General features: G+C 34.0%; 1 protein-coding gene across 7 annotated transcripts in view; it reads right to left on the bottom strand.

The window, feature by feature from the left end:
* Positions 1-1,480: 1,480 nt before the first annotated feature.
* CNTN5 (contactin 5) overlaps positions 1,481-25,259 on the bottom strand; it is a 1,075,732-nt gene continuing 1,051,953 nt past the window's right edge. For all 7 annotated transcript variants that reach the window (XM_081799059.1, XM_081799056.1, XM_081799055.1 and 4 more), the window contains 4 exons: positions 17,082-17,268; positions 16,529-16,641; positions 8,022-8,190; positions 1,481-4,116 (listed from right to left, as the gene is read on the bottom strand). In XM_081799059.1, coding sequence (XP_081655185.1) covers positions 4,013-4,116; positions 8,022-8,190; positions 16,529-16,641; positions 17,082-17,268 — 573 coding nt within the window. In that variant the 3' untranslated portion in view covers positions 1,481-4,012. The remainder of the gene's footprint in view (positions 4,117-8,021; positions 8,191-16,528; positions 16,642-17,081; positions 17,269-25,259) is intronic.

The raw sequence follows: 25,259 nt of genomic DNA, 5'->3' as shown, positions 1-25,259 counted from the left end.
TGTAGTTCAAGATTTCTTTTTGGGGTGTGTGTGTGTGTGTGTATGTGTGTTATCCTTGGTATGTATGTCTCATTAGGAATGTACTGTCAAAATACTGACTTGAAATACTTATCTATGTGGTTGTAATTCTTCTATAAAGAGAAACTTTAACTTATCAAACATTTGGTCAACATATAGTTAGTTTCAGTATATTCTATTTATTCTTGTTTTTTGAGGTTGCTTTGTTTTTACATTTTAATTTAATTTTTAAATTAATGTAAAACATTTATGTAGTTCCAAAGTCAAAACTAGGAAATAAGTACATAGAGAAAGAGCTTGGTTGCCTATTTGTTCCTATATCCCATTCTCTCCCTCCTTATAATAGGCAACAATTTTTATTAGTCTGTAGTTTATTCTTCCATTATTTCTTTTAGAGAGCATTAGCAAATAAATGCATTTTTCCACTTCTTATACCAAAGGAATCATATATTCATTGTTTTGCACCTTGTTTATTCCTTTAATATTACATATTTTTGCTAGTCTATCTTAGGGATAGATACCTAGACATGTGATTGCTCGGTCAAAGGGTAAATCCATGCAAAATTTTACTAGTTATTGCCAAATTCCCTTCAGTAAGGTTGTATCATTTTTTGTTTGAGGACATTTTGAAAATAAGATTCCCTAGTTCTGACCTACTGAATCAGAACTCTGAGATTTGGGTTCCCAGGTGATTTAGATAATCACCTAGGTGTAGGAAACCTGTTTTACAGGAAAATTTTAGGGCCAACGTGAAATTAAATCCAATTAATTGCTCACTTGATATGTCCTAGGTATTGTGATATGTACCAATGAGAGAAATCCTAAGATGAATATAATATAGTCTCCCTTGGAGGATCCATAGCTTAGAGAGTAGAGGGGAAACATTCATAAGCAAATCATTGTAAAATCATGTGATTGCTGGTATAACAGAAATTTATACACGGTGCTAAGGGAGCACAAAGAGTGAATAACTCTATGAGAATTATACCTAGGATAGACTGGGACAGACTGTTTCTAATAAAAGCATAATTATGCATTTAACAAACTCTTTATAAAACTTATTGATGGTCTCCTTTCCTGAGAAGAAATAAATCATGAGTCTAACCCTAAATTTATCCCATTTGTTTTTTTGTTCTTTGTTTGGTTTATTCTTTGACTTGGCTTCCGCTTTTTGAATTGAAATTAACATGGACATCTATGGAGATTTTTGCACCTAAAATCATAACAGCATGCAAAGTACTAACATTGTGATATTTTCAGCATGAAAACACCACCATAATCATGATCATACTGTAGTCTGCATGAAATAAAGTCATTCATGTAGCTGACAGGAGAGAAGATAAAAGTCAATAAAAAGAGAATTATTTATTAAAAAGATCTAGTGTTACAAGAACAGTACACAGAACTATTATTTGACTGTGCCTTCCACATGATATATACCATTATATATAGTATATATACAGATTGTATACAATATATTTAACGGTTTGACATGAAGTCCACAGTACCTTTATTTGGATATGCAAAACATTCACTTTTCATGAAATTTTTAATTATGAGGAGTGTTTTTTCCTTCATAGTTCAATTGACATTATACAAAAATACAGTCTCTTTAGTGATTTAAGACTGTGTGGTTACTATCCCATCCAAAAAAAAGCTCACTCAGTACTGCAGCTGAAAAAGAATGTACCTTGATAAGGAATGCTGTTCTGTTTTTTACAAAGTAACAAGTATGTAATACATAAGTACGTAAACATTTAAAACCTTTTTTATAGGTTTATGATGCAAAATACATATTCTGTGCAGGCTGAGTAAAAACATCGCTTATCTCTGATTCCTGTTAAGAAAACATCAGACATTCTACATGTAAATATTCTATCAGATGTGTACCATCCATCAACTAGTGGGGAATCTTGGTTTATTCGAATTAGCCATATATTGACATATTTATTGGGCTTTGTTTTGTAAGAGATTCAATAATAACTTGATTCTTAAAGTCCTTCACTACATCTAGTATAAAACATCATGGAAAACAAAGAAAATGATTTATAATATGAAGTAAAAATTATTGTCTATTCTTTAATATTCTTGTTGCATCTTTTTTTTTTCAGATGCACAATTTCTTTCTGCAAACTACACCACACTCATGAGAGTTTGTATTTTGCCTGCTAAATCGTTCGTATCCCTCTATCTGCAAAGTCCAGCCTCTCCCACTCCAAAGGAGGTGCTCAAAGAAGGCCACTTGGTTGTTATTATTCACAGGCTTCAATATTCACCATCTGTCGTAATTTACCATAATAATCTGTTAACTAAAAATAGTCTTTTAAATCACTTCTCATTTGTTTAGGGGTGTCTTGGACATAATTCCTCCCAAACAGAACGAGTAACCAACTTAAATTGTTGTGCTGTGGCCCTGAAACCAATCTTTTAGATATTCAGAACAGAAATTCCAATATGTCCTGATTCTATAGGGATTAACCTCTAGAGCCAACAGTGTGAGCTGAGCTAAATATTGTTTCATTTTGCTTGCTGTTAAGGATGCTCCAAACAGAATTAACAGGCTTAGGTTTTAGAAAAGAAAAGAAACTACTTTTTGTTTCCATATTAATATCATCTGTAAAACTAGTTTCTCCAAGCTCTTTTTTGGCATTTGGCTTTGCAATAACTATCCCTTCAGGCATCCTTCTTGGGTGTTATGTGAACTGTGGCAGGTGGAACTTCTATATATCATCAAGCAGAAAACTTTCACTTCAGTATCCAACTGTCTCGAGTCACTTTGGTTCATGGTGACTCTCCAAAATAGCAAATGGGGAACATTTCCCAAGGAGTGTATGGCTAGTTAGACTAGCTGAGGCCCTGTACTGAGGCCATGTTTCCAGAACTTAATTAAAAAATCAATTTATTCAAGAGGTCCTTTTTATTTTAATAGTTGGTAACATTTTACAAGTGGTATGTGATGCATGTACGTGTTTAAAAAATCAAAATTCATTTGTTATGCTTGAAACATTTTAATTCACAGACTATATATGTATGCATAATTATTTGCACAATAGATTTTAATTGTCCTTAAAATTGTTGCCAATTAGAATAAAACCATGAACTTAATTCAACATCTATTTTGGCAGTAGGTGGGAAAATGGGAAAGCTCTGTCCTGTATTCATTTTGTTTTCAAGTTAGCACCCTTCGCAGCATATCAGTGACTGCAGTTTTTAGTGACCATATTTTTTTTGTGACTTTAATCTTTTGTTATTAAAAATAAACATTTATTATATTTGCAGCTAGATAACATAGTAATTAATGAAAAACAATAGCACTTAAATTCATCTGGACTCTCTATTTACCTTGCACTAATGTGAATGGCTTATTCCCTACCCTAATAACTTGCTCTAGGGATGCATATAGAATAGCATATAGACAAATTTTGCTATTTCACTATGCAATAACACAATATTTTTCAAAAAAAACTTTTGTGTACTTATTCTATAATGGATCACACAACTGAAGTATTTTTTTTCATATCTTCTACCAGCCTGTTAATTCGGATACTTAGCCAAAGGGAAAATGAAAAACAGTAGACTCAGAATCTTTAGCAAACTTTTCATTCTCAGTTTTGTATTTGTGTTTGAAACGATCTGCTAGAGACCACTTACTAAACAAATGGATGGCACACACTCAGGGTCATCATATATAAAATCAAATTCCAACATATTAAAAAAGTAAATAATACATTTGACAGAAATTACCTTGGCTTACAAAAAATTCATTACATACAATCTGCATATTTTATTGGAACAAGAACTGTCCTCTCCATTTACAAAACCAAAGAGAAACCTGATGGATAAGTAATATTCCCCCCAGCCTCCTGTAAGTGCACCATGTGTAGTCCCAAATTTTTAAAGCTCATCTCAGGGTCCTGGGTCTCCACTTACACTACACTCTATTCACCGCTATTTTCAAGCTAAAGCAAAGCAAAGCAAGGTAAGTCTGCAGTTTTCACCAAGAGGTTGAAGGAATCATCAATGCCAAGAGCAATGTTACCGATGATGAAGATGGGGAGAGTGTGTGGAGAGTCGACTGGGCACTAGTGATTTTCCCACCTGTGAAAATAGAGAAGCATTAAATGGAGCTAATTATTTTGATTTTGCTTGAGCATAGAAAGAGTTGTTTTTAGGTATGTAAGACAAAGGAGTGCAACATGGGTTTGTTTCTGATGAGAGTGTACTTATAAAACAAGACATTGTATGGGGCTCCCAGAAATTATATGGAAGGCAGAATTCTATATGGAATACTGTGTTAAAAGGCTATGTCACATTTAAAAAAAACACATCTACTCAGGAGATTTAGTGTAATTTTCACCAATGATAGAAAACATCTCAAATTCCAGGTATGAATGATAAAATGATTTCTATAGTGTATTGTTCAGGAAAGGGGGAGCAAGAATAATTAGCAAAAGTTTGTGGCAATAAGAATTCATAATTCAATTACTTCAGTCAATGTTTGAATTTGATAATAATACAATTATTTAAATTACTTAATTTACTTATGGGTTCTCCATTGATTTGTTTCTGTTGAGCAGGCTTAAATTCTAGATTCTCATACCAAACTTGGCAAAGGAAGGAGAGCCATCTTTCATTACTCTTACCTATACCCAGGAGAAATTATTCCTTCTTGGGAACAAAATATTGTATGCAGTTAATGTATTAAGGTGGCTGTTTGATTAAACACACTGATCTGAACAGACTAGTTTGAAGTAGTTTTGATAGCTCCACATAACAAGCTCCACACAAACTAAGTACTACCCTTAGACCTAACTCCAGTTAATGGTTCCTCAAGTTTGAAGTATGATATCATGATCGATATTTAATGAATGCTTACTAAATGCAATGCACTGTACTGAGCACTTTATACATATTATCTCATTCAATCCTCACAACAGTAAGTAACGTTTTTTCCCCCTGTTGCGGATGAAGGAACTGGAGCTTAGATAATAGGACTTGCTTAAAGTCATCGAGATGGAATTAGTGGAGACAGATGCTCTTACGATTGGCCTTAATTAAAACCTTAATGATAGATTAATCATAAAATAAAGGTACCACCCAATTTTTGGAATCATCCTTCGGTCAAGTTATCTTCTCCGTCAAGAGTTGAGTGTTAATGGGATCTGGTTGTGATTTTTGTTATGGAAATAGTGTCCAAATTTTTTCTTCAGATGTTTATTTAAGAGCTGGGGGGCCATTTGTTTGGTAACACACACACCACACACATAGCAGCAGCAGCAGCAAATCTTTCCTTTGAAAATTTTTATATCTAAGGCACTAATAGAACTTTAACCAACATATTGGAGAATGTAGCTTGTATTTCACCTTGTACAAAAGGAATTATTGTGAAGTGCATGGCCGCATGTGAACTATAAGAAAGGCATGATGACAAAGCTTCACTGCAGTGGTATGTGCATTCTTAATAAATAAAAACTGTGAAAACATCTTTTCTATTTACATCCTTACTATTTACTTGAGTCCTTTAAATCGACTAGCATGACACTTTTACAAAAACATCTCATTTTCAGGATGCTAAGTAGGGATTATATCTCAAATTTCACAAAGAATCCACAAAACAAAAACATTATTTTGGTATAGCAAATCAAAACAAAACACAAACAACAACACTGGACTAAGTTCTAGTCCCAGCTGCAAAACCACTAGCTATTTCACTTGAGCGAGTCCTTGAACTTCTTAGGGCTTTTGGTTTTTGGAAAATGATAAGAATGAAACCAATTGTTGTTCATTTTCTATAGGTCTGAGATAGACAATATTAAGAGTTTTTATTTTATTAAAACTCAGAAAATGTATTGCACTAACCATTATTTTTCAACTAAAACATAAAAGTTGACAATTTGTTTTTCATAGAAGTTGAAACACAGTGGGAGAATCAATGTTTTTATAAATACTTTCAAACTTGGGACTAATATTGTCCAGATGATATTTTATAATCTGGTTGTCTTAGACTTGACAGGAACCTTGAGGAGTCAGAGAATAATAGAATACTTAGAAGTTTGCTAGAAGGATAAAATAAGATAATATATGAAAAATACCTAGTGTAATGCCAAGAACATGATCATGGGTCAATAAATGCTCATTGTAGCATTGTTTTTAGAAATTTGAGACTTATGATGCAAGCAGAAAGTTGCCATCTTTTTCGCTTTTCAGAAATAATCTTTAGTCTTTCAAGGTGCTCTTGAAAATTTAACACCCGCATCTGAACAGTTCAATTGTAGTAATCAATGTAGAGACATTATTACCTCTCTTGCTCTTGAAGCTATACTTTTATAAATGAATCATAAAGTGTATTAAGTTTTAGTGTGGCCACAATGTATTTAAATTCTTAGGTCTTTTCACCTGAATTTCTGAAAAATGTCAGATTTCCTATATTTTATGTTTTTTATTTTTAACTTTTCATTTAGAAATAATTTTAGATGCACCAAGAAGTTGTAAAAATAGACAAAGAATTCATCCAGATTTCTTAAATGTTTGTTTCATCATTGTTGTGTTATTATTCTCTCTATAAATACATATATTTTTCCTGAGTCACTTGAAAGTAAGTTGCAGACATGATGTACATTTACCTCTAAATACTTTAATGTAGAGTTCTTAAAAATAAGACATTTTCTTATATAGCCACAGTACAATTTTTTAAGAAAAGGAAATTATTGATATATATGTTATCTAATCTACAGACATTATTCAAATTTTATCAACTCTCCTAATTATATCCTTTATCTCACCTTATATTTTTATGTAAGAATTTACTTGTCAAATATTATGTAAATAGCTTTTCCTCAAAGCTTCAGTCTAATTATTTTCTTCCTTATATTTGCCTTCTATCCCACTTTGTGGCATCAAAAAATATCATATGCAATGCTTCTGGTCTTAATCCAAATTGATAAATATGTTGAATGCAACAAAGCCACATGCAGAGTACTACAGGATATCACTGGATACTTCCCTTTAGGCTGACAATTCTGCTTGAGAATGATTACTCAATAAATAAGCTCATAATTGCCCATTAATTAAATGCACATTCTTAGGCAAGTTACTTAAATTTTCTCCTTAAAATATGAATAATGTCATCTACTTCATATAATTATTACTAAGACTAAATAAGATGATGTATAAGACTTATGACCAATCCTAACACATAGTAAGGGCTCAGTAAAAGCTAGAAATTATTAATACTGCTAATAAAAACTATGAGGCAAAATAAGTTCCAGTGATCTAATGTACAGCATCGTGATTATAGTTAATAATACTGTAGTACACACTTGAAAGTTGCTAAGGGAGTAAATTTTAAATGTTCTTACTACAAAAAGAAATGGCAGTTATGTGACATGATGAAGGTGTTAGCTAATGCTATGGTGGTAATAATTTTGCAGTATATAAGTGTATCAAATCAACAAGTTGTATACCTTAAACCTACAAAAGGTTACATGTCATTTATATCTCAATAAACCTGGAAAACAAACAAAAAATGATACTCAATAGAATTTACAATTTACTCTGAAATCAATAAAGATGATCCAAATTTAATTTTAAGAAGCAGTTCCTTTAAGCTCTTCTGTACCCCATTCTCCATTTTTTAATGATAAAGGTAATCAAGGTAATAGAGAAATAGGTATGTTAAAGTTGTGCACTGGCAGTTATTACAAAGCCCAAATGGCCAGCAAGGTGCTGCTTGAGACCAGGATGGGCAAGGGAATTTCCCCAAAATAAGCACATTTTAATGAAACATTCTGATGAAAAATCCTTTTTAGATTTATAGAAATTCTGCAATTATGGACATAAGGGCGACATTCTTATTAATTGGAGGATGGTATGGAAATCAGAGTGAGAAATGAGACCCTTCCAAAGTTTTCATCCATGCAATCCATCATATTAATTTTGGTGAGGTTTACACTATTTAACATTGTTGGTGGTCATCAAATTAAGCCTATTATGTCAAAACTTACCTGAATAGGATGGTACCCTGATTTGGGAACTAGCTGTCCCATCCCCTCCTTCACTGTATGCTCGAATTTCAATAATATAGACTCCAGCATCTGGCAGTGGTACTACTGCTTGAGGTTTCTGTGTTTCAATAACTTGACTGTTGCTGCGCCCCTCTTGCCTATAAAAAACCTGGAAATAATAACAGAGATTTAAACATTTCATATTCACATGAAGATTCCAAATCTTTATTGATTGACTACCGTATGTCACATTTTGAGCTAAGGAAGCCTATGGCTTTGACAGATATGTAAGTAAATGCAATGTATGTGCTATATGGAGCAGTGGAAGTGTACATAAGATGCTATGGAAATATAGGGAGAGTATGTGCTGTGGTGAGCACTGTGAATTGTGTAAAACTGCTGAATCACAGACCCAGACCCTGAAACAAATAATACATTATATGTTAATAAAAAAAAAAAGAAAAAAAAGATGCTATGGAAATATAGGAGAAAGAGTTTAATTCTGTCTGTGGGTTAGGAAAGGCTTTTCAGAAGAGGAGATGCCTGAGTTAAGTATCTGAAGATAAGTGGAGTTCACCAGATGGAGAAAAGGATGAGAATTCTAGGAAAAGGTAAGAAAAACGAAAATACACCTAAGCAATGAGAAACCATAACATTAGGGTATGGAATAGACAGAAGACATATGGGGATGGGGATAATTTAAAAATTATCCTATGTTTACAAATCAGCAGGTAGTGAGGGGGCATATCACTAAAGTCTTTTATTCTAGGTTATTGGAATGAATAGTATCCTGAGGGAGTACTCACAGCTGTCATCTTCAAATTCAAAGGACTAAAGAGATAGTTCGTTAAATATATCAACAATAAATATTTAACAATGTAGGAAATCACTGAAAAGTTAAAACTTTAGTGTCTATTTACTTCTGTGGTTGTTTGCTTTTCTGTGAACTGGCATTTAGATATTTTGGATAGTAAAGTTTTTTTGACACCTGTCCATTGTACTAGAATAGAACATGTATTCATGGCAAATGGTTTCAGAATTACAAATTAGAACATAAAGTTATCCTGGGGTGCCTGGGTGGTTCAGTTGGTTAAGCATCTGCCTTTGGCTCAGGTCATGATCCCAGGATTGAGTCCCATATCAGGCTCCTTGCTCAGCAGGGAGCCTGCTTCTCCCTCAGCCTGCCACTCCCCTGCTTGTTCTCTCTCTCTCTTGCTCTCTTGCTCACTTGCTCTCTCAAGTAAATAAATAAAAATCTTTTTAAAAAGGACATAGAATTATCCTATGTTTACAAATCAGAAAGCACAGATCATAGGAATTATGCAATTTATACAAGATCATGTGGCTAGTTAGGGAAGAAATTGCATTAGAAGGTTAAAATTCTGATGATCAGTTAAGAGCTGCTTCAGAACTATATTATTTTGTTTCTATTTACAGATCTGGATTCAAAACAATCTCCTACAAACAAAATAAAACAAAACACAATCTCCATATTTCTTTCTGGGCAAATTTGGTTCCATTATAGGACCTGGTGCATGGTAAACTTAAGAGAAATCTACTTCTGTTGCCATCATTGTTCATGGTCAATGGTCAGTATTTCAATTGCATCAAAAAGATACCTTAGGAAGTTAGATAAAAATTTATGTTTTTTTCTTTTTTTTTTTTAAATTTTTTATTTATTTATTTGACAGAGAGAAAGATAGCAAGAGCAGGAACACAAGCAGGGGGAGTGGGAGAGGGAGAAGCAGGCTTCCTGCCGAATAGGGAGCCCGATGTGGGACTCGATCCCAGAACCCTGGGATCATGACCTGAGCCGAAGGCAGACGCTTAACGACTGAGCCACCCAGGCGCCCTGTTTTTTTCTTATAAAAATGTGTTTTGAGCTTGAACTAACCTACAGAGAGGGAAAAAAAAAAAAAAAAACTTTAGTAGAGCATTCTTGTCATATATTGAAGCCTGTCTGTACTTGATCCTCCCTTTTGCATTCTGGTAATAAATCGTCCCTCCCTTTCACTTTTCTTTCACAGATTTAAATTTACTTCAGGGTCTCAGAAGAGAAGTAACTTCTCTCTAAAAGTATTTAGCATGTACAGTAATTGTATGTATTGAAATACTTATAGGGAAGCCATAGCCTCAATGTAGTTGCAAAGTGATAAGAGTATCATCAAATATTTACTGGGCATATCATGTGGGCCAGGCACAGTGCTATACATTGGAGATTCATAACAGAACAAGACCACATGTTCCTGTTCTCATGGCACCTACAATATAATAATGGGGACAGATACCAATGCAGGGAAGTGTAATAGGAAATGTATTTGGTGATATAGCAATGCACAGAGTAGTACTTGATCAAGATTTGGGGAATCAGAAACACTTCTCAGAGCATGCCCACAGCAGGTTCTTTCAGCTTAAAAAATGACAATTGTATCAGAATTTATGTTTCTTATTTTGACTGTAGCAGTGTAATGAATTAGAATTCTGATCATCCACTTGAGGTAATTAGAAAGCAAATTTATGGCAATGGGGAAGTATGTAAATTGGTGAGGATTGGTAGGGGAGTGACTATTTTAGAGAACATTGTTATTATGGTTCAATAAATTACAATTCTTATGACAAAGAAAAATGCAACTAGTAATGCGTATCTAATGTTGCTGTAAAATCCAGAGTTGAAGAAAAATTTGTGGATCAGTTGAGATTTAGAAACAAAAGGTAAAAGCAGGAAAAATACCAGTTAATAGTAGCAAAAGGAGTTTGAGATTAAATGTGGCTTTTACCAGTACATCCAGGGAGATATGATGTTATGAGTCAGTAAGTAGGTATACTAAGTGAAAAGATACATTAAATTAATGGTTAGTCTTAGGTGCTTGAGAGAATCTTGGCTCATTTTAAAATCCTGATTTAGTAAAGATGGATGAGAATGAGAAATATGAGAAGGTTAAGGAGTTATCAAGACATGTCAGAAATAGTTATTGATAATAAGGAGTCCAGAGTGTACTGTGAGAATCTGGACATTTACAAAATGGTGGTTGTGATGACAGCTATCTTTAGGCATTAAGGAAATTGTATTTTCAATACTATCCTCAAATTCTACTTAACAAGCTGGGAAGAATGAATTATCCAAATAAGTGATTCTAAACAAAAAATTAATGTGGTACTGCAATTCTGAAAGGCATGATCTTGAAATAGCTAGTCTATATTGATGGTAACACAACAATGGTGTGAGCAGGCTTAAATATATAACAATAAATTTTTGCTGGTTTTACCCATGAGTACCCCTGAGAAGGATGGATTCTATTAAAGGGAAGGCCTATTCAGCAGCTGAGCATCTTGGGATCTTAGGAATAGTCAACAGGGACATCTGCTCTTCATAATGGAAAGTGAGGAATCTGAAGCCCCACTAACAATAGGAGGGTGAGAAGTCAGCAAGATGATAGAAGCAAGATGAAAAGAAGTTGGGGAAGCATAAGAACCAGTGAGAAGCCACTGACTGGAGGATGGCCAAAAGCACTTTTAAGAACAGGACTTTCTATGGGCAATTTTCAGATATTTGCTTGTATGGTGTGCTTTTCATTCTACCTGCTCCCGCCAATATTTCTATCAAGTCTACTTTCTATGTGTATATATTTGATATTATATAAGCCATTTTTGTTTTATTTTTTAAAAATATTTTATCATAAAAAATTTCAAGGAAAATCACATGTAAGAGGATAGTATAACTCATTATATATGAGTCATTTTAATTTGTGGGTATCACAAGAAAGAGGCTGAATCCCATACATGGAGTGAATATAAGATGAAGGAACAGCTGCAAGATACAGGAAATCAATGAGACTAGAAGGGCCAAAGACATTAAGCTCCCTCGAGAAGCTGGATAAATATAGAGGTGGTCTTCAGAATTCTGTAGGGTGTGGAATAAAATATCAACCCAAACGTACATATATCTCAGGAGTGTGGAAGGCCCTGATATCTAAGTTGAATAAATAAACAAAAATTTCTGTCTACATTGATGGAACACATAATAACCAGTAAACTTTGAGCCTGATTTTTCCCCTACTCTCCCTGGCTCTGTAAACAGGCAGAAAGTAGAGGTAAGGGGGAAAGATATATGGAGAAAGGGTTGTATATCTAGGAAAGGATACTTTTTAGTTGTAGCCTAGAAAACAAGACCTTATTTTTTTTGGTATGTAGCCTGAGGCATTGTCCTGAATTCCTTCTGCTTGTTTTTTTTTTTTTTTTTTTTCCTGAATGGATAAAAGTTTCACTCAGTGGAAAAGGGAATATTTGCACAAGTGAAAGTATAGCTCCTGGGCATTTAATATTTATTTTCCCTTTTACTTGGGCTTAAATCTACATGAGAAGAATAAGGTGGAGATAAGATGGTTATTTCACTTTATAATCTTGGTAAACTTCTTTCATAATATAAAGAAAAAATTTCTTCATTCTCAAGATTATTAAGGAGATTATGGCTGAATATGCTTTAGTACACAGCTTTGTTATTGGCATTGGTATTTCTTTAGGAATGCCAGTAACAGATGTGCCAAAATTAAAGACTCTAGATACAGACTCCACACTAGAGGAATTAAAAAATGAAATTTTCTTCATTGAAAAGCATTTATTTGGGAAAAATATATTAAATTAGAAAAAAACTTATTTGAAGTTTTTGCTCCATTTTCCCCATCACTTATAAATAATATATTAATAATATAGGTGGCTTTTTCCGATTTAGGAAATGTAACAAAACAAGAGAAAGGAATAATAATGGACTTGAAGGAGTTATAAATATACTAAGTAAACTCCCAAATTTGACTTAACTTTTCAAATGGGGAGTTATTTTATTTGAGTGAGAATAATTTGTAGCCGTATCTTCAAGAGACAATCTTTTCCCAACATTCTTCTGGTTCTTCAAGCTTCTAATTCTCTTACTTTTTAATGAAAGCTGTGATGTCTTGAAATTATTGCTATTAAACCTGGACTTGTTAAACAAAATCCCAAGAAGTTCAGGATCTCTTGGATGATCTCAAAAAGCAGTAAGAAATTTCACAACTAGGTAATACTTAAAATTTAACTGAATGGATTTAATTTTAATATGTCTCCTCTGATACAACCATTTATGGCTTGATTCCATCCTTCTTCCACTATATTCTTGGTCATTTTTGAGGTCCCTGATAAGATTTATGATGAGGAGACTTCCTTCATCTTCTGAACACCTTGTACAAAATTTCTCATCATATCTTTCTCTGTTAACATTTTGTCCTTATATATGTTGACACTTCAATCTCTGAAATTATGTAAGGAATTAAGATCCATGCTTCTTAGAAAATGGATTGGTTGAATGTCAAATTCCACTATTTTATCTTACTCTTTTTGTTATTTTTAAAGAATGAGTTCAATCCTGTATTTAGTATCCTAACTATAAGAAAAGAGTTGAGTGTATTATTTATGGACCAAGTCTGGAGAACAAATCTATTTTTCTCCATATTTATCACTTTTCAATCATTTTTACAATCTGGAAAACTTCTAGATGAAGACTTTTCTGAGTTCATCTACTTTGGACTTAATATAAAAGGTTAAAAACACAGTCTTTGCATTTTAAACCTCAGGCATTGACTCCAAGTTTCCTATTCTCAAACTTACATACCATGTACATTTCTAGTGATCTCTTTTGCTTATAAAAGTAAAGTAACTTGGCAAAGACAAAGAGTAAAAACAAATTTACTTCTCTTTTTGATATTACAATTAATTGTGGAACCTTTCTCTTACCCTATTAAGCAGGAAGTCCTCTACCTCAAATTGCCTCACGGTTAGAGAAATAGTGTGCTGACTTGTACCTACTTTTGTTAATCTTTTGTGACTGCCGTATGCTATTGTGCTTAAGAGGTGGCCCAATGTTATACTGGTATTCTTGGCCCAGTGGTTAGGGCACTCTTGGTCTGGCAATAATTTGGGGGGATATAGTAGAACTCAAAGAGGTTTTTTTCCTCTGAGTTTCATGCTCAGCCTTGGCCACTCCATACTTGGGTGAACCTCCATCCAAATGGTACAGCTCTTTAGCTGCAGTGCAGATCCTTGCCTAGGCTGGAGGAGTTTTCCACAAAGTCATGCTCAAAAAGGGGGCTACAAGCTTGTGTTCTCTGGGTTACAAGCCTGTAGTTTAAATTTGCAGCTATTGTTTCTAATCACATTCCTGGCCCCTTGTGCCTGTGTCAGGAAGAGTTTTCATCCTTAGCTACCTGCTCTGTGAAAACCAGACTTTCCCAGGAGAATCCAGGCTCTGTGTTAAGCTGCAGTCATTAGCCTAGTCCTTTTACCCTCATGGGTCTCTCATTGGGGATTATCCCGTCCATCAGAAGTTCTAATAAGATTAGTCGCAAAAGAACAAGCTTTGAGGTCTCACTCCATTTGTTATCAGCAGACTCCTTTCTTAAGAACGAGCTCTTTCTTCTCAAGGACATAAGGAAGTATAACCATTTTAAGGAAGTAAAAGAAAAAAAAATCATCTATCAATGTGTACCTACTTGTCATTAACTTATACAACTAAGATGGAACATGCTAGTGATTCTTCCCCTAGCAAGAAGGTATTCCAAGGTAACTTCTGCTGTCTTCATTTAGACAGAACTGGCAGGCAACTTTCAAACAAAGATCAGTTCCTTTTGTTAAAATTTCACCTAACTAGATATTCTCTTCTCAAAACAATTAGAATAAATAGTAGCTATTTTTAAATGAGCATCTTCTATATGCTAATAGCTATAAGCTATTTTACATAAATTATCTTATTTAATCCATAAAACAATCCTGTATGATAGATATTATTTTATTGTTATTTTTGCCATTTTGAAGTTAAGAAAATGAGATTCAGAGAGATTAAGCAACTTGCTCAGTTACAACTAGGATTTGAATGAAAGTCTGACTCAGAAGCCAGTGTTCTTTTCCCACTACACTTAACAAATGGGAAGACCATGCTGGAAAAACACACATCTGATAATATACACTTATGAGTAATTGCATAATATACTTCTAGCTGGATTAAATTAATTAATTTATTCATCCATTCTAGAAACATTGGGGATAAAGTGATGAGAAAGAGTTTCTGCCATCAATCACATATAGTCTGGTTGGGGAAACAACCACATATAAAGAGGAAGAACAGTGACAGAGATAGATGGGGTAATTGTGAGCAAAAAGAAGGATTACCGTGCTTGGGAACCCTATGCCCAACCTCACATATTCTTCAGGTCTTATTACCTGAGAGGTGCCTTACGCTGACTGTTTCTTTCAGGGCAATATGCTTTCATGTAGCTCTAACTTGTTTTCTACTTTGCCTCTCTAGTTTGGGAGTTTGGTTGCCATAGTTCTAATGATATTAGATTGGTTCTTGGAAGGTATATTCACCATTTATGGCCATACTGCTACATCTAATTATTGAAGGTATATTTGCCTTAGAGGAAAAGTTGTAAGGACATGGTCATCTGGGTAAGGGCATAGGAGAAGAAGGCAAAGGGAGGGGTATAAAAAATGGCTCACCTGCCCACCCCAAAAAGATCAAATTCAATATCTCTGAGGATTAGAACAGATTTCAGTATGTATGTTTGAGTAATGAGGGTGTCTGCCATCCATACTAATTATAGTCTGTAAGAAATAATATAATTTGTGTCTTAAAATATGATTAATGGGAATTACTTACCTTAAAAATATATTTCATTTATAACTTCTTAAGTTTTTACCTTCAGAATTTTAGCACTTTATATACAAAATACTGTGTTACCATTTCTGATAATTGAAAAGCCACATAGATGATGATTTTCTGTCTAAATATTATTAAAATGCTTAAAATTTCTGATATAAATAATATTCAGTGTATGGTTCTGTATGGAGTTTAAGACAATAAGAGAATCTGATGAAAAAAGAATTTGAAATTCAACCAAATCAATACATAGACCACATATATTTTAAAATTAGAGACAAAGTTGTTTTTCAAAAACAAACCAATGTTTTCATATTTCCAGCTCTCTTGCTGGCACATTTCAGGATGACTGTATGTGAAATGCTATGTCTATTTTGGAGCTTGCTATCTCTCCATGGACTCTTTCTTAACCCAGTGTGCTGGCCTTAGCATTTCTTCTTCTTTTTTTGCTAATAGTCTTTCCACCCAAGTTAAATTATCCAGTCTTTGTCATCTGCCAGGAAAATTTGTCTTCAGGGAGAAAATGCTAGGACTCTCTCTTTAAGTTCTGCTGGTCCTGACACTGCTTTATGGAGCCATCTTCATCCTGTATTCAAATTGTTGCTGCTTTTCCTACTCATTCCCTCCTATGCCTTGAGCAGTTAAAACTGATTTTGACTGCCTTGGCTTACCTATTGTGGGAGGCTTTCTTCTAAGTTATAGGTAGAAAATGATTGGGAAAAACAGGTATGCTAATGGCCTTTTATGCCTTATAATTGTACATCCTCATAATAACAATTTCTAAGATGAGTGTCTATACAAGAGAGTGAAGAAACATACTGACCTTGTAGCCCATGACTTCAGATTCATTGGCTAATGGTCTGACTGGTTCCCAGCCCAGAGAAAGCTGAGAGCCTTGCTGTTCCCACCTGAGATTGCTGGGTGCTTGACTAGGGGCTGCAAAATAAAAAGTGAAAGTGAACAGACAAGGAGTCTTAAATACATTTCTTCACTTAAATCTTTGTATTTCAATCTTTTCTTGTGTGTAGTAGTTGGCTGGCACCATAGGCTTCTTTCCAGCTGGAGTCAGATAAGGAGGGTTTTTGCTCCAGAGTGTCATTTTAATAGCTACTCTACCGAGCTTTTGAACCAGAATCCTTTTATCTTCCTTCCTGTGTCAAAATCGCTTGGCCTTATTTCACAGGAAGATAACCTTTATCTACTGTGAATGCAAAATTTTCTGAGCTAGTTTTGGAATTCAGATCTAAGCATTCAAGCAAGACTATGAATCAAAACTCCCCTTCAACTCTCCTTATTTTGTACCTCACAGGGCTTTCAGAAATGTTAAAAGATGTTTCCCTTTTGTCTGAAACAAACAAAAATCCCAGGTCACTTACGGGATTTCTTGGTGGTTGCACTCACTTCACTGCTAGGTGGCCCATATCCAGCTCCATTATAAGCCCTCACTGTGAAGTGATATAAAGTATTTCCTTCTAATCCTGTCAGAATGACAGAGGATTCATTCCCTCTAGTTTTGACTGTTTCTGCAGCATCTTCTTGTTCCATGTCTTTCCGATAACCAACCTGTCAACAAATTATTAAATGACAGATTAATTTTGAAGTTTCTTCCATACTTGTGATTGTTTAGTTTTCCTAAAGCCCTAAGAAATCACTCTTGTATTATCCAATTAACAGGTACTACCAACAAGGCAAAATCAGTCTTAGTCACTGCCTGATTTGCATCTGTGTACATCTTAGCAGTACTCAACAGAGCAACAAAAGGTGCTACCTTCTAGCCTGGTAGCATGAGTTGCTTGGAAAAGAGTCCAAAACACATCCTGATGTTAAGGAAGAATCATTCAAAGAAATTGAAGAAATGCTCTTCTCTTATATGTTATCAGAAACTTTTACCTTTCAAAGCCATGGAGCTTTGAATGAATTGTTTGAGAAAGAGACATGAACAATATTTCCTTCTGGGCTCCACACAAAGGTAGAGTCATATAAGCTGTATGGGTTTAATAGAGAAGAGGTGACAGAGAACATTCATGATAACTGGGAGTGGTCTAAATGTAGACCTATCACATTGCTAGGATATGGGAGGGAGGCAGAAAGGAACTTTTCCGTCAAAGCACAATTTATGCATTGAGATGATCTTTCCTGATTATAAGCTCATGGTGATGCTGTCATATCAAACTTGAACCCTTTGTGAGTTTAAGTAACTGTTTTTGTGTAACAATATTTAAGTGGTTAAAAGAGTAGTTTTTATTCCTCTACTTACTTACTGTGGTAAAAGTAATGGAACAGTAGTTCCCCCCCTCCCATTAATTACTGTGGTGAAAGAAGTGGATCACTGTACCCATTTCATCCTCCTTCAAGTGCTTTGTCTACTGTAGAGGCTAAGAAGCCAAACACCACATTTTCCAGAGGCTTTCAACTAAGGTTGCTGCTACACAGGGTAGGCAGTGAGGGGTTTTTGTTTGTTATTTGAAATATTCTGGAGCATGCCTAAGACTGCTATTTCCAGCTATAGCCAGAGGAAGTCATTATAGGCTCTTGTGTCTCGGAAAACAAAACAAAACAAAACATTTGAGTCACCACATCAAATTAAAAGGCCTCTGCCAGCCTAGGTGCTGGCTGAAGGCAAAGGGAATAAGAAATGGGTACATGAGGAAGGAAGTTAAAAATTGTAACTGCAACTTTATGAAATGAAGACTATACTAGCAATATTTGCTTCCAGGTACAGTTTTGTGTATACATACTAATGACTTGGGCGACTTCCTTTTTCTGATGTTTTATATAGTGTTGTAGGTAGGTCACTCTCTAATGTAGTTCACTAGAGGAAGAATAAACTTTCACCCTGAGATGGACAGATTTACTGATGGAACTTTCTTTGACTTTCCTGCTTAGGGAAAGGGTCAGTACATTTTCATTTGTAAAAGTGATCTTTGTACCGTCTCAGTATGGAACACGGTTGTTGCTTATTGTTGCTTATGAGGGTTGTTGAGTGGGGAAAAGGAAGTGTATGTATGTTGAGTAACCAAAGACAAATGGTACATTAGTGTTCAACATCCATTTCACTCTCATTCCAGTTATCTCCCTGTACTGAAGAGGATGGAGAGCTGAAAATCTTATTTCTAAGGTTCCTTTGCAGTTACGACTCAATGTGTTGTAGCTTCAGCCAGTCAGATGAATATGCCTGAGATTTGAAAGTAAAAGTGAGATGGAGATTGAACTTCTGCTTCTGCATTTCTGCTGGTAAGCACATTCATGGAGTCATTATTTTTCCTTCCCTCCCGGCCCCCAAAGGTGCATTAGTAAGCGACTCATTGTCTAACCATTAGCTTTATGAGAGCCGAGAATCAGGGCACAGGACATCCATTTTGTTGGTGCAAATCGTAGTTTGCATGGTGGGATTCTGGAACTGGCAACAACAGTGGAGGTCTACAGATCACAGCAGCTTCCTGAATGTGGCACCATCCTGATTATAGTGGCTTCTTTAAACATAGCAATGGAGTATGCTTCTGGGCCTGGTGGCTTAGAAGACATCTTCCTTTGTGTTGGTTCTATAGTTTGACTTTAAGAGTCATTCTTGATCTTTCAGGTCACCCTGAAGTCTGTTAATTTAAGTTGATAATTTTGTAAAACATTTAACAACAATAATATTTCTTACTTAAACTATTTAGAGTAATTTAGTTCTTTGACACTAACCCTTATCTGATACATCTACACAAACCTCATATATCTTTGTATATATCTATCTATTTTCTTTAAAGGCTAAAAAGATAATCAAATTCCTATTTCTCATCTCTGTCTCTTCACAGATTTGAACTGGTATACAGCTGAGTGACTGAATTTCAAATATCTGTTTGATTAAGCTGGAATCCTTTAAAATCCTAACTTTTATATGATGAGCTTAACTTGCTTCATCTTTGAGAATATTTTAAGTGAATAAATCTAAGTTATTTTCAAACTACAACATTGGCTGAGATGTCATGAGATGAAGAAACACATATCTTTCCTTTCCAGTGATATTCTGATTCCCACTTCTCTGTTTTAATTTTGTTTAATTGGTTAGATTATTTAAATTAATTAAATATATGTATTTGAGGGAAACAAGTATGATTAAATTCAATAAATGTTGATACAGATTTGATACAGATTTCACTATAAATTTTGACTTCTAAATATTTAATGTTTAATGTTCTGATTAATCACCATAAAATTAAACATCCTAATGAAAGATAAAATGTTTCTTAAGTAACTGCTTGTGAAAAAGAAAAAAACAAAACCAAATTCCAACTGAAATCTACACAGTGTATTCTGAAGTATGCTTCAGGTAAAAAATATTCTTGTTAAAAAAACCAACTTTAACTGAGGGTACTCATTTAAAATAAAGCATATCAGGGGTGGGTGGGTGGGGGCGACGGGTGAAATATGTGAAGGGGATTAAGAGTACACTTATGATGAGCATTGAGTAATGATATATAGAATTGCTGAATCACTATATTGTACACCTAAAACTAATATAACACTGTATGTTAACTATACTGGAATTAAAATAAAAAGCTTTAATTAAAAAAAGCAATAAAAAAATAAAACCTACAGAGAAATGTAAAAAAAAATTCACACATTCTCTTTCTAGCATGTTTAAAAAAAAAAAGAACAAGAGTTGTTACTTTCACAGTGAAATGATAATTATTTGCCCCCCACCTTTTTTTTTGGATGGGAGAAAGGGTAAAACAAAAACAAAAATATTTGGAGTTTAACATTATGCTTCTTTCATGATTCCTAAATTAAAGTAATACAGTATTCACAAGTCACACACACCTTCTAAAATTGAGACTTCTTCATTCATTTCTTCCCCCATGATTCAATTTCCATCCGGATGATATATTTCATCAAAGCATACACTTTGAACTCTATATGAGATCACTTGAAATTAGGTTAAAAATGTTTAAAAAGATATAAATATCTAAAACTGGAAGCATAGATAACCTACTATTTTATCAACTTCAGATAATTGTCTTTTGTATGTGTCTGTGTATTTCTTCCTATATTTTCATTATGTATATTTAATATAATTATGTACCTATAATTTTATGTCCTACTTTTATTCTCTAACATTAGAGTTACACATAAGTATTTTCTCATTTTTCAAAGTAATATTCTATCATATGTCTGTATACCAAATAATATTTAACCAGTGTTCTATTGTGGAACATTTGGGTAGCTTCCAACTAATGTTTTTTAAATTAAAATGTTGCTATGAATGTCTTCATCTGTATTGTTTTCTACATATTGGATTAATTCCCCAGGGTAGAATCCCACACAGGAGTTTTTGGGGTCTAAAGTAATGAAAATTGTTATGCTTTTTGATACAAAAAATGTCACACTGGTTTTCAAATAGTTTGTACAAATTTTCATTTCCAAAAAAAGTTTATGAATCTAAGATATACCATACTATTGCAAGCTCTAGGTAGATAATGGGTTTGGAGCCAGAAGGTCTATATTTGAAACTTACTTTTTTTTATCTGTAAGCTATATATAATGGGACAAATTACTTGACCACTGAATTTCTATACCCTTTTTATAAAACAGGCAAAATACTACTTACCTCAGTTTCATGAGTCATTTTTAAACTGCTCCCCTATTGTCACTAAACTACTTGAACTATTTTTTCTTGATGTTTTAATATTTCTGATTTTTCTTATTTGTAAGTCCATTAGTATCCTGTTTTTGATATCTTTCATATTATTTTGATTGTCCAATTTTGTCTCTTAAAAACTCTATTTAAAATTATAATAACATGTGATGTTATTAGTGGCAGGCAGGAAACATGACTTCTGAGTCAGCCAATACCTGTAAGAGTATAGATTTGAACCTAAATTTACAGGGTGGCTCTTTCTGGTAAAAACCCATTTTTTTTATGCAAAGTTGACTCTCCAGGATAATTACAATTTTAACTATGCAAATAGTATAGTTGATTTTTTGGTGTGATGGTTCTAAGATACATATGTCACACACAATCCAGTTCTTTTACATGAAGTTGCAGAATCTAAAATCTAAATCCATGATTTTTGCCATTTGCAGTAGATGGTTACTGGATGAGTTGTGAACTTTCCCCTACTTCTCAGTTTTCATACAGTTTTATATATATATATATATATTTACATATATATACATATATATAATTATATTTATAACTGTATTTATAAATATATATTATGAGAATATATATAATATATATAATTATATATTATATATATAATCAGTGAATTATATATATAATTAGTGAAGAAGTCTCCTTAATATTTTATGTTCTCCTGATTTTTGCTACCTGTTAGATTTTAAAAACACATTTTTTCTTAGTTCTTGAAGTCACTTATTTCTATTTAATTGTACTTAGTGATCACTGCTCATTCAACATTGTACTCCTTGAATTTAATAAACATAGCTCTATTTTCTGTTGTTTAATGCTGCAAAAGAGTAATTGATTTTTTGCATCTTTGAAAGTAACTTATTCTTTCTTCTAGGGAGCTTAGAGGTTTTTTGTTTGTTTTTAAAATCTAAATGCATATTGAAATGTAAATATTTTATCAGGGCTTGAATTCTTAAAAATTATTAATTCAATTATTCATTCAAAAAATTTTTGAATATATATTATTTACCAAGAACTATGCCTGCAGGCCACTGGGGACTAATGGAGTCAAAAAAGACATAGCATAGGCCAGAACACAGAGGACCTTCAGAGCAGTGACACTATTCTGTAGAGTATTATAATGGCGAATATATGTCATTATACATTTGTCAAAACCCTTAGAGATGTCCAACACCAAGAATGAACCCTAATTGAAACTCTGGACTGTGAGTGGTGATGATGTGTCAGTGTAGGTTCATTGATTATAACAAATGTACCACTCTGATGGGGTGTGTTGATAGTGGGGGAGGTGGTGAGTGTGTAGGGACAGGGGTTTGTGGGAATTCTCTTTATTTTCTGCTAAAATTTGCTGTGGACCTAAAACTGCTTATTTTTTTTAAAGTTTTATTAATTGAAAAAAATAATAGCTAAAATAGTTATTGAATGAATAACCCACACAAACATAAAATTGTGATTCTGACAAGCTACTTATTGCTAGAGATCTACAATTTGGGGTAAGTCTCAGTGGAGAGAGGCTGGTCAAGGAAGGCTTCACTAAGAGAGGTAGTTGAGCACTGGCAGAAAGAAGACTAGGAGCTAAGCAGGCAAAGAGAGAGGGAAGGCAGAGGAATAGTGTGTGCAGTCTGGAAAGGAGAATGATATATATGCAGGCCTGAAAAAAGTCCAGTTAGGCTGATGTGGAAATTGATGGTGAATATGGCTTAATTTGATCCTACAGACAAAGGATGGAGCTAGATCTTGTAGTTGTTTGTGTTAAGGAGTTAGGAACATTTATAACACATTGAAGGATTTTAAGCAGGGGTGAGGGTGGGAGTGTGCATTTGTTTTTTGAAAAGATACACCCAGCTGTCCAAAGTTTTTTTGTTTTTTTAAAGCACATAAATCAGATGGCTCCCTTGCTAAAAACCTTCCATATTGTAGTTAGAATAAATTCCAAACTCCCCATCATGGTTTCCAAGGCCTTACCTGATATGGTCTCTGTGTCCTTCTCCAACCTCATTTTACATCCTACCTCACTTTCTTGCCATCTTCCAGAAAAATGGGTCTCAGACATTCACTCACATTCATAATTGAATTTCTAGTGTCATGTCTCTAGAAGCTCTTTTCACAGCTCTTTTTCTCTAAATGGCTATCTCCTTTGGTTCAGTTTACCTGAGAAGCCTCCCTTGACCACTTCTCTAAATAAACCATCTCTCTTTTATGCCATTCTGATTTTTGTTACAATCACTTGTAATTATGAAATTATATGAAGCTATCCTAATTTATCTGTTTGTTTGTATAAAGCAATGGTTGCAATATGGAGAAGAGATTGGAAAGAGGCTAGAGTAGATATAGGAGAGCAGCTGGAAGGCATTGAGAGTCTGGCTAAGAAACGAGGATAGCCTGAACTAGGGTTATAGTGGTGGATGTAGGGACACATATGGGGTCAAGCAATATTTAGAAGTTAAAATCAACAGACTGGTGATAGATTCGTTATGGGCATGCCAAGAGGGCATTGTTAAGACTTTAATATTTCCTGAAACTCTGTGGTATGTATTTTGGTTACTTTGATTTTGGACTGCTTGTTTACGTTGGATTTTTTTCTTTGTTGTTGTTAGTTCTTTTGCTCTGTATATTTGGTCTTCTGACAGGTTATCTATTGCTTATAGACCAAATTTCCTTTGTCCTTCGTGTCTACTATCTTCTCTCTCACCTTAAATTTTCCTATTCATTAACTTTATATTCCGGGATTACTTCTCAAGTTTGTACTCTGAAGCACTGGTTTAAATATTTAGTAGTATCAAATTTGCATTTTATTACTTCTAATGAATATTTTATTTTATTTACTTTGTTTTTTTTTTTTTAGTGCATTCTCTTCATATTGTGGATCTCTCTTTAAATATGGAAGAAATACTCTCCTTTTTCTCATTGGTATCTTGACTCATATGTTTAAAATTTTTCTTCTGATTTACAAGAAAATCTCTTATAGGGAAAGGAATTCATACTGAGGCTTACCATTTGTTTTATTCTTTCAGAGAGTTTTATTCTGTTTAAACATCCTTGAATTTTACCTAACTGATCTTTAATGGTGTTATAAAAAGGAAGTAAGGTTTATTTGAATGGGAAGACATCCATCTCTAAACCGTATATTCCAGACCAGTGGCCTATGCTGTGCAGATAGGTGCTAGATTATTGGTTGTTAGTACAAGGCTCCACTCGTATTCTCCAAGCAACACAAAGAAATCTACCCAGGCCTGATCTGAGAGACAGAGCTTCATGTGTGTGACTGTAGTTTGTTTCACTGAAGGAAAAGATAAAGGGGAAGGAGTCCAGAGGCTATTTCATTGCTTGCTTGAACCTAGAAAATGGGATTTTGAGGCTGGGTCATTGCACAAAGATGAAAGTAAAGAAAAACCTAGAAAATGCTGCTAATAATTTTGTTTCATACCTCTCATTGCAATTGCAATAAGGATTTTCTCCTTTCTTATGGTTTCATGGTTACTTTAAGAGAAATCAAGAAAAGCTAGTTTTATGTGCTTCCATTCAATTCACTGCCATTCCTAAATTCAAAAGTTGTAACTAATATAAACTGAGAGTTAGGAGGTAGATATTTCACTTCTAGCCTGCTTCTCTAGTAATTCCTCACCTTCAGATAAACTTTGAAATGCTATGACATTTTCTCTAATAATGCTTAAATTGTCTTTTACATTCCTTTTTTTCCTCACATAACACCTAATGTTAGCCATGTCCTTCTACTGAGAGCTTCAAAATCTTATATATTAGGAACACACTTCCCATGGAAGATGAATTTGTTTCAGTCAAGAATGTCTTTGCTTGCCTCAATTTAGTTGATCTCCAGCTTCCTAATCTCCTGAGTTTAGCACTAGGTATAGTTATTAAATTGGCTATTTGCAATCAATGCTCTGAGATACACTGG

The sequence above is a fragment of the Leptonychotes weddellii genome, chromosome 11 (assembly GCF_054177405.1).
Source record: "Leptonychotes weddellii isolate Sample4059 chromosome 11, ASM5417740v2, whole genome shotgun sequence".
Taxonomy (NCBI): Eukaryota; Metazoa; Chordata; class Mammalia; order Carnivora; family Phocidae; genus Leptonychotes; species Leptonychotes weddellii.
This window is presented reverse-complemented; position numbering and strand designations above follow the sequence as displayed.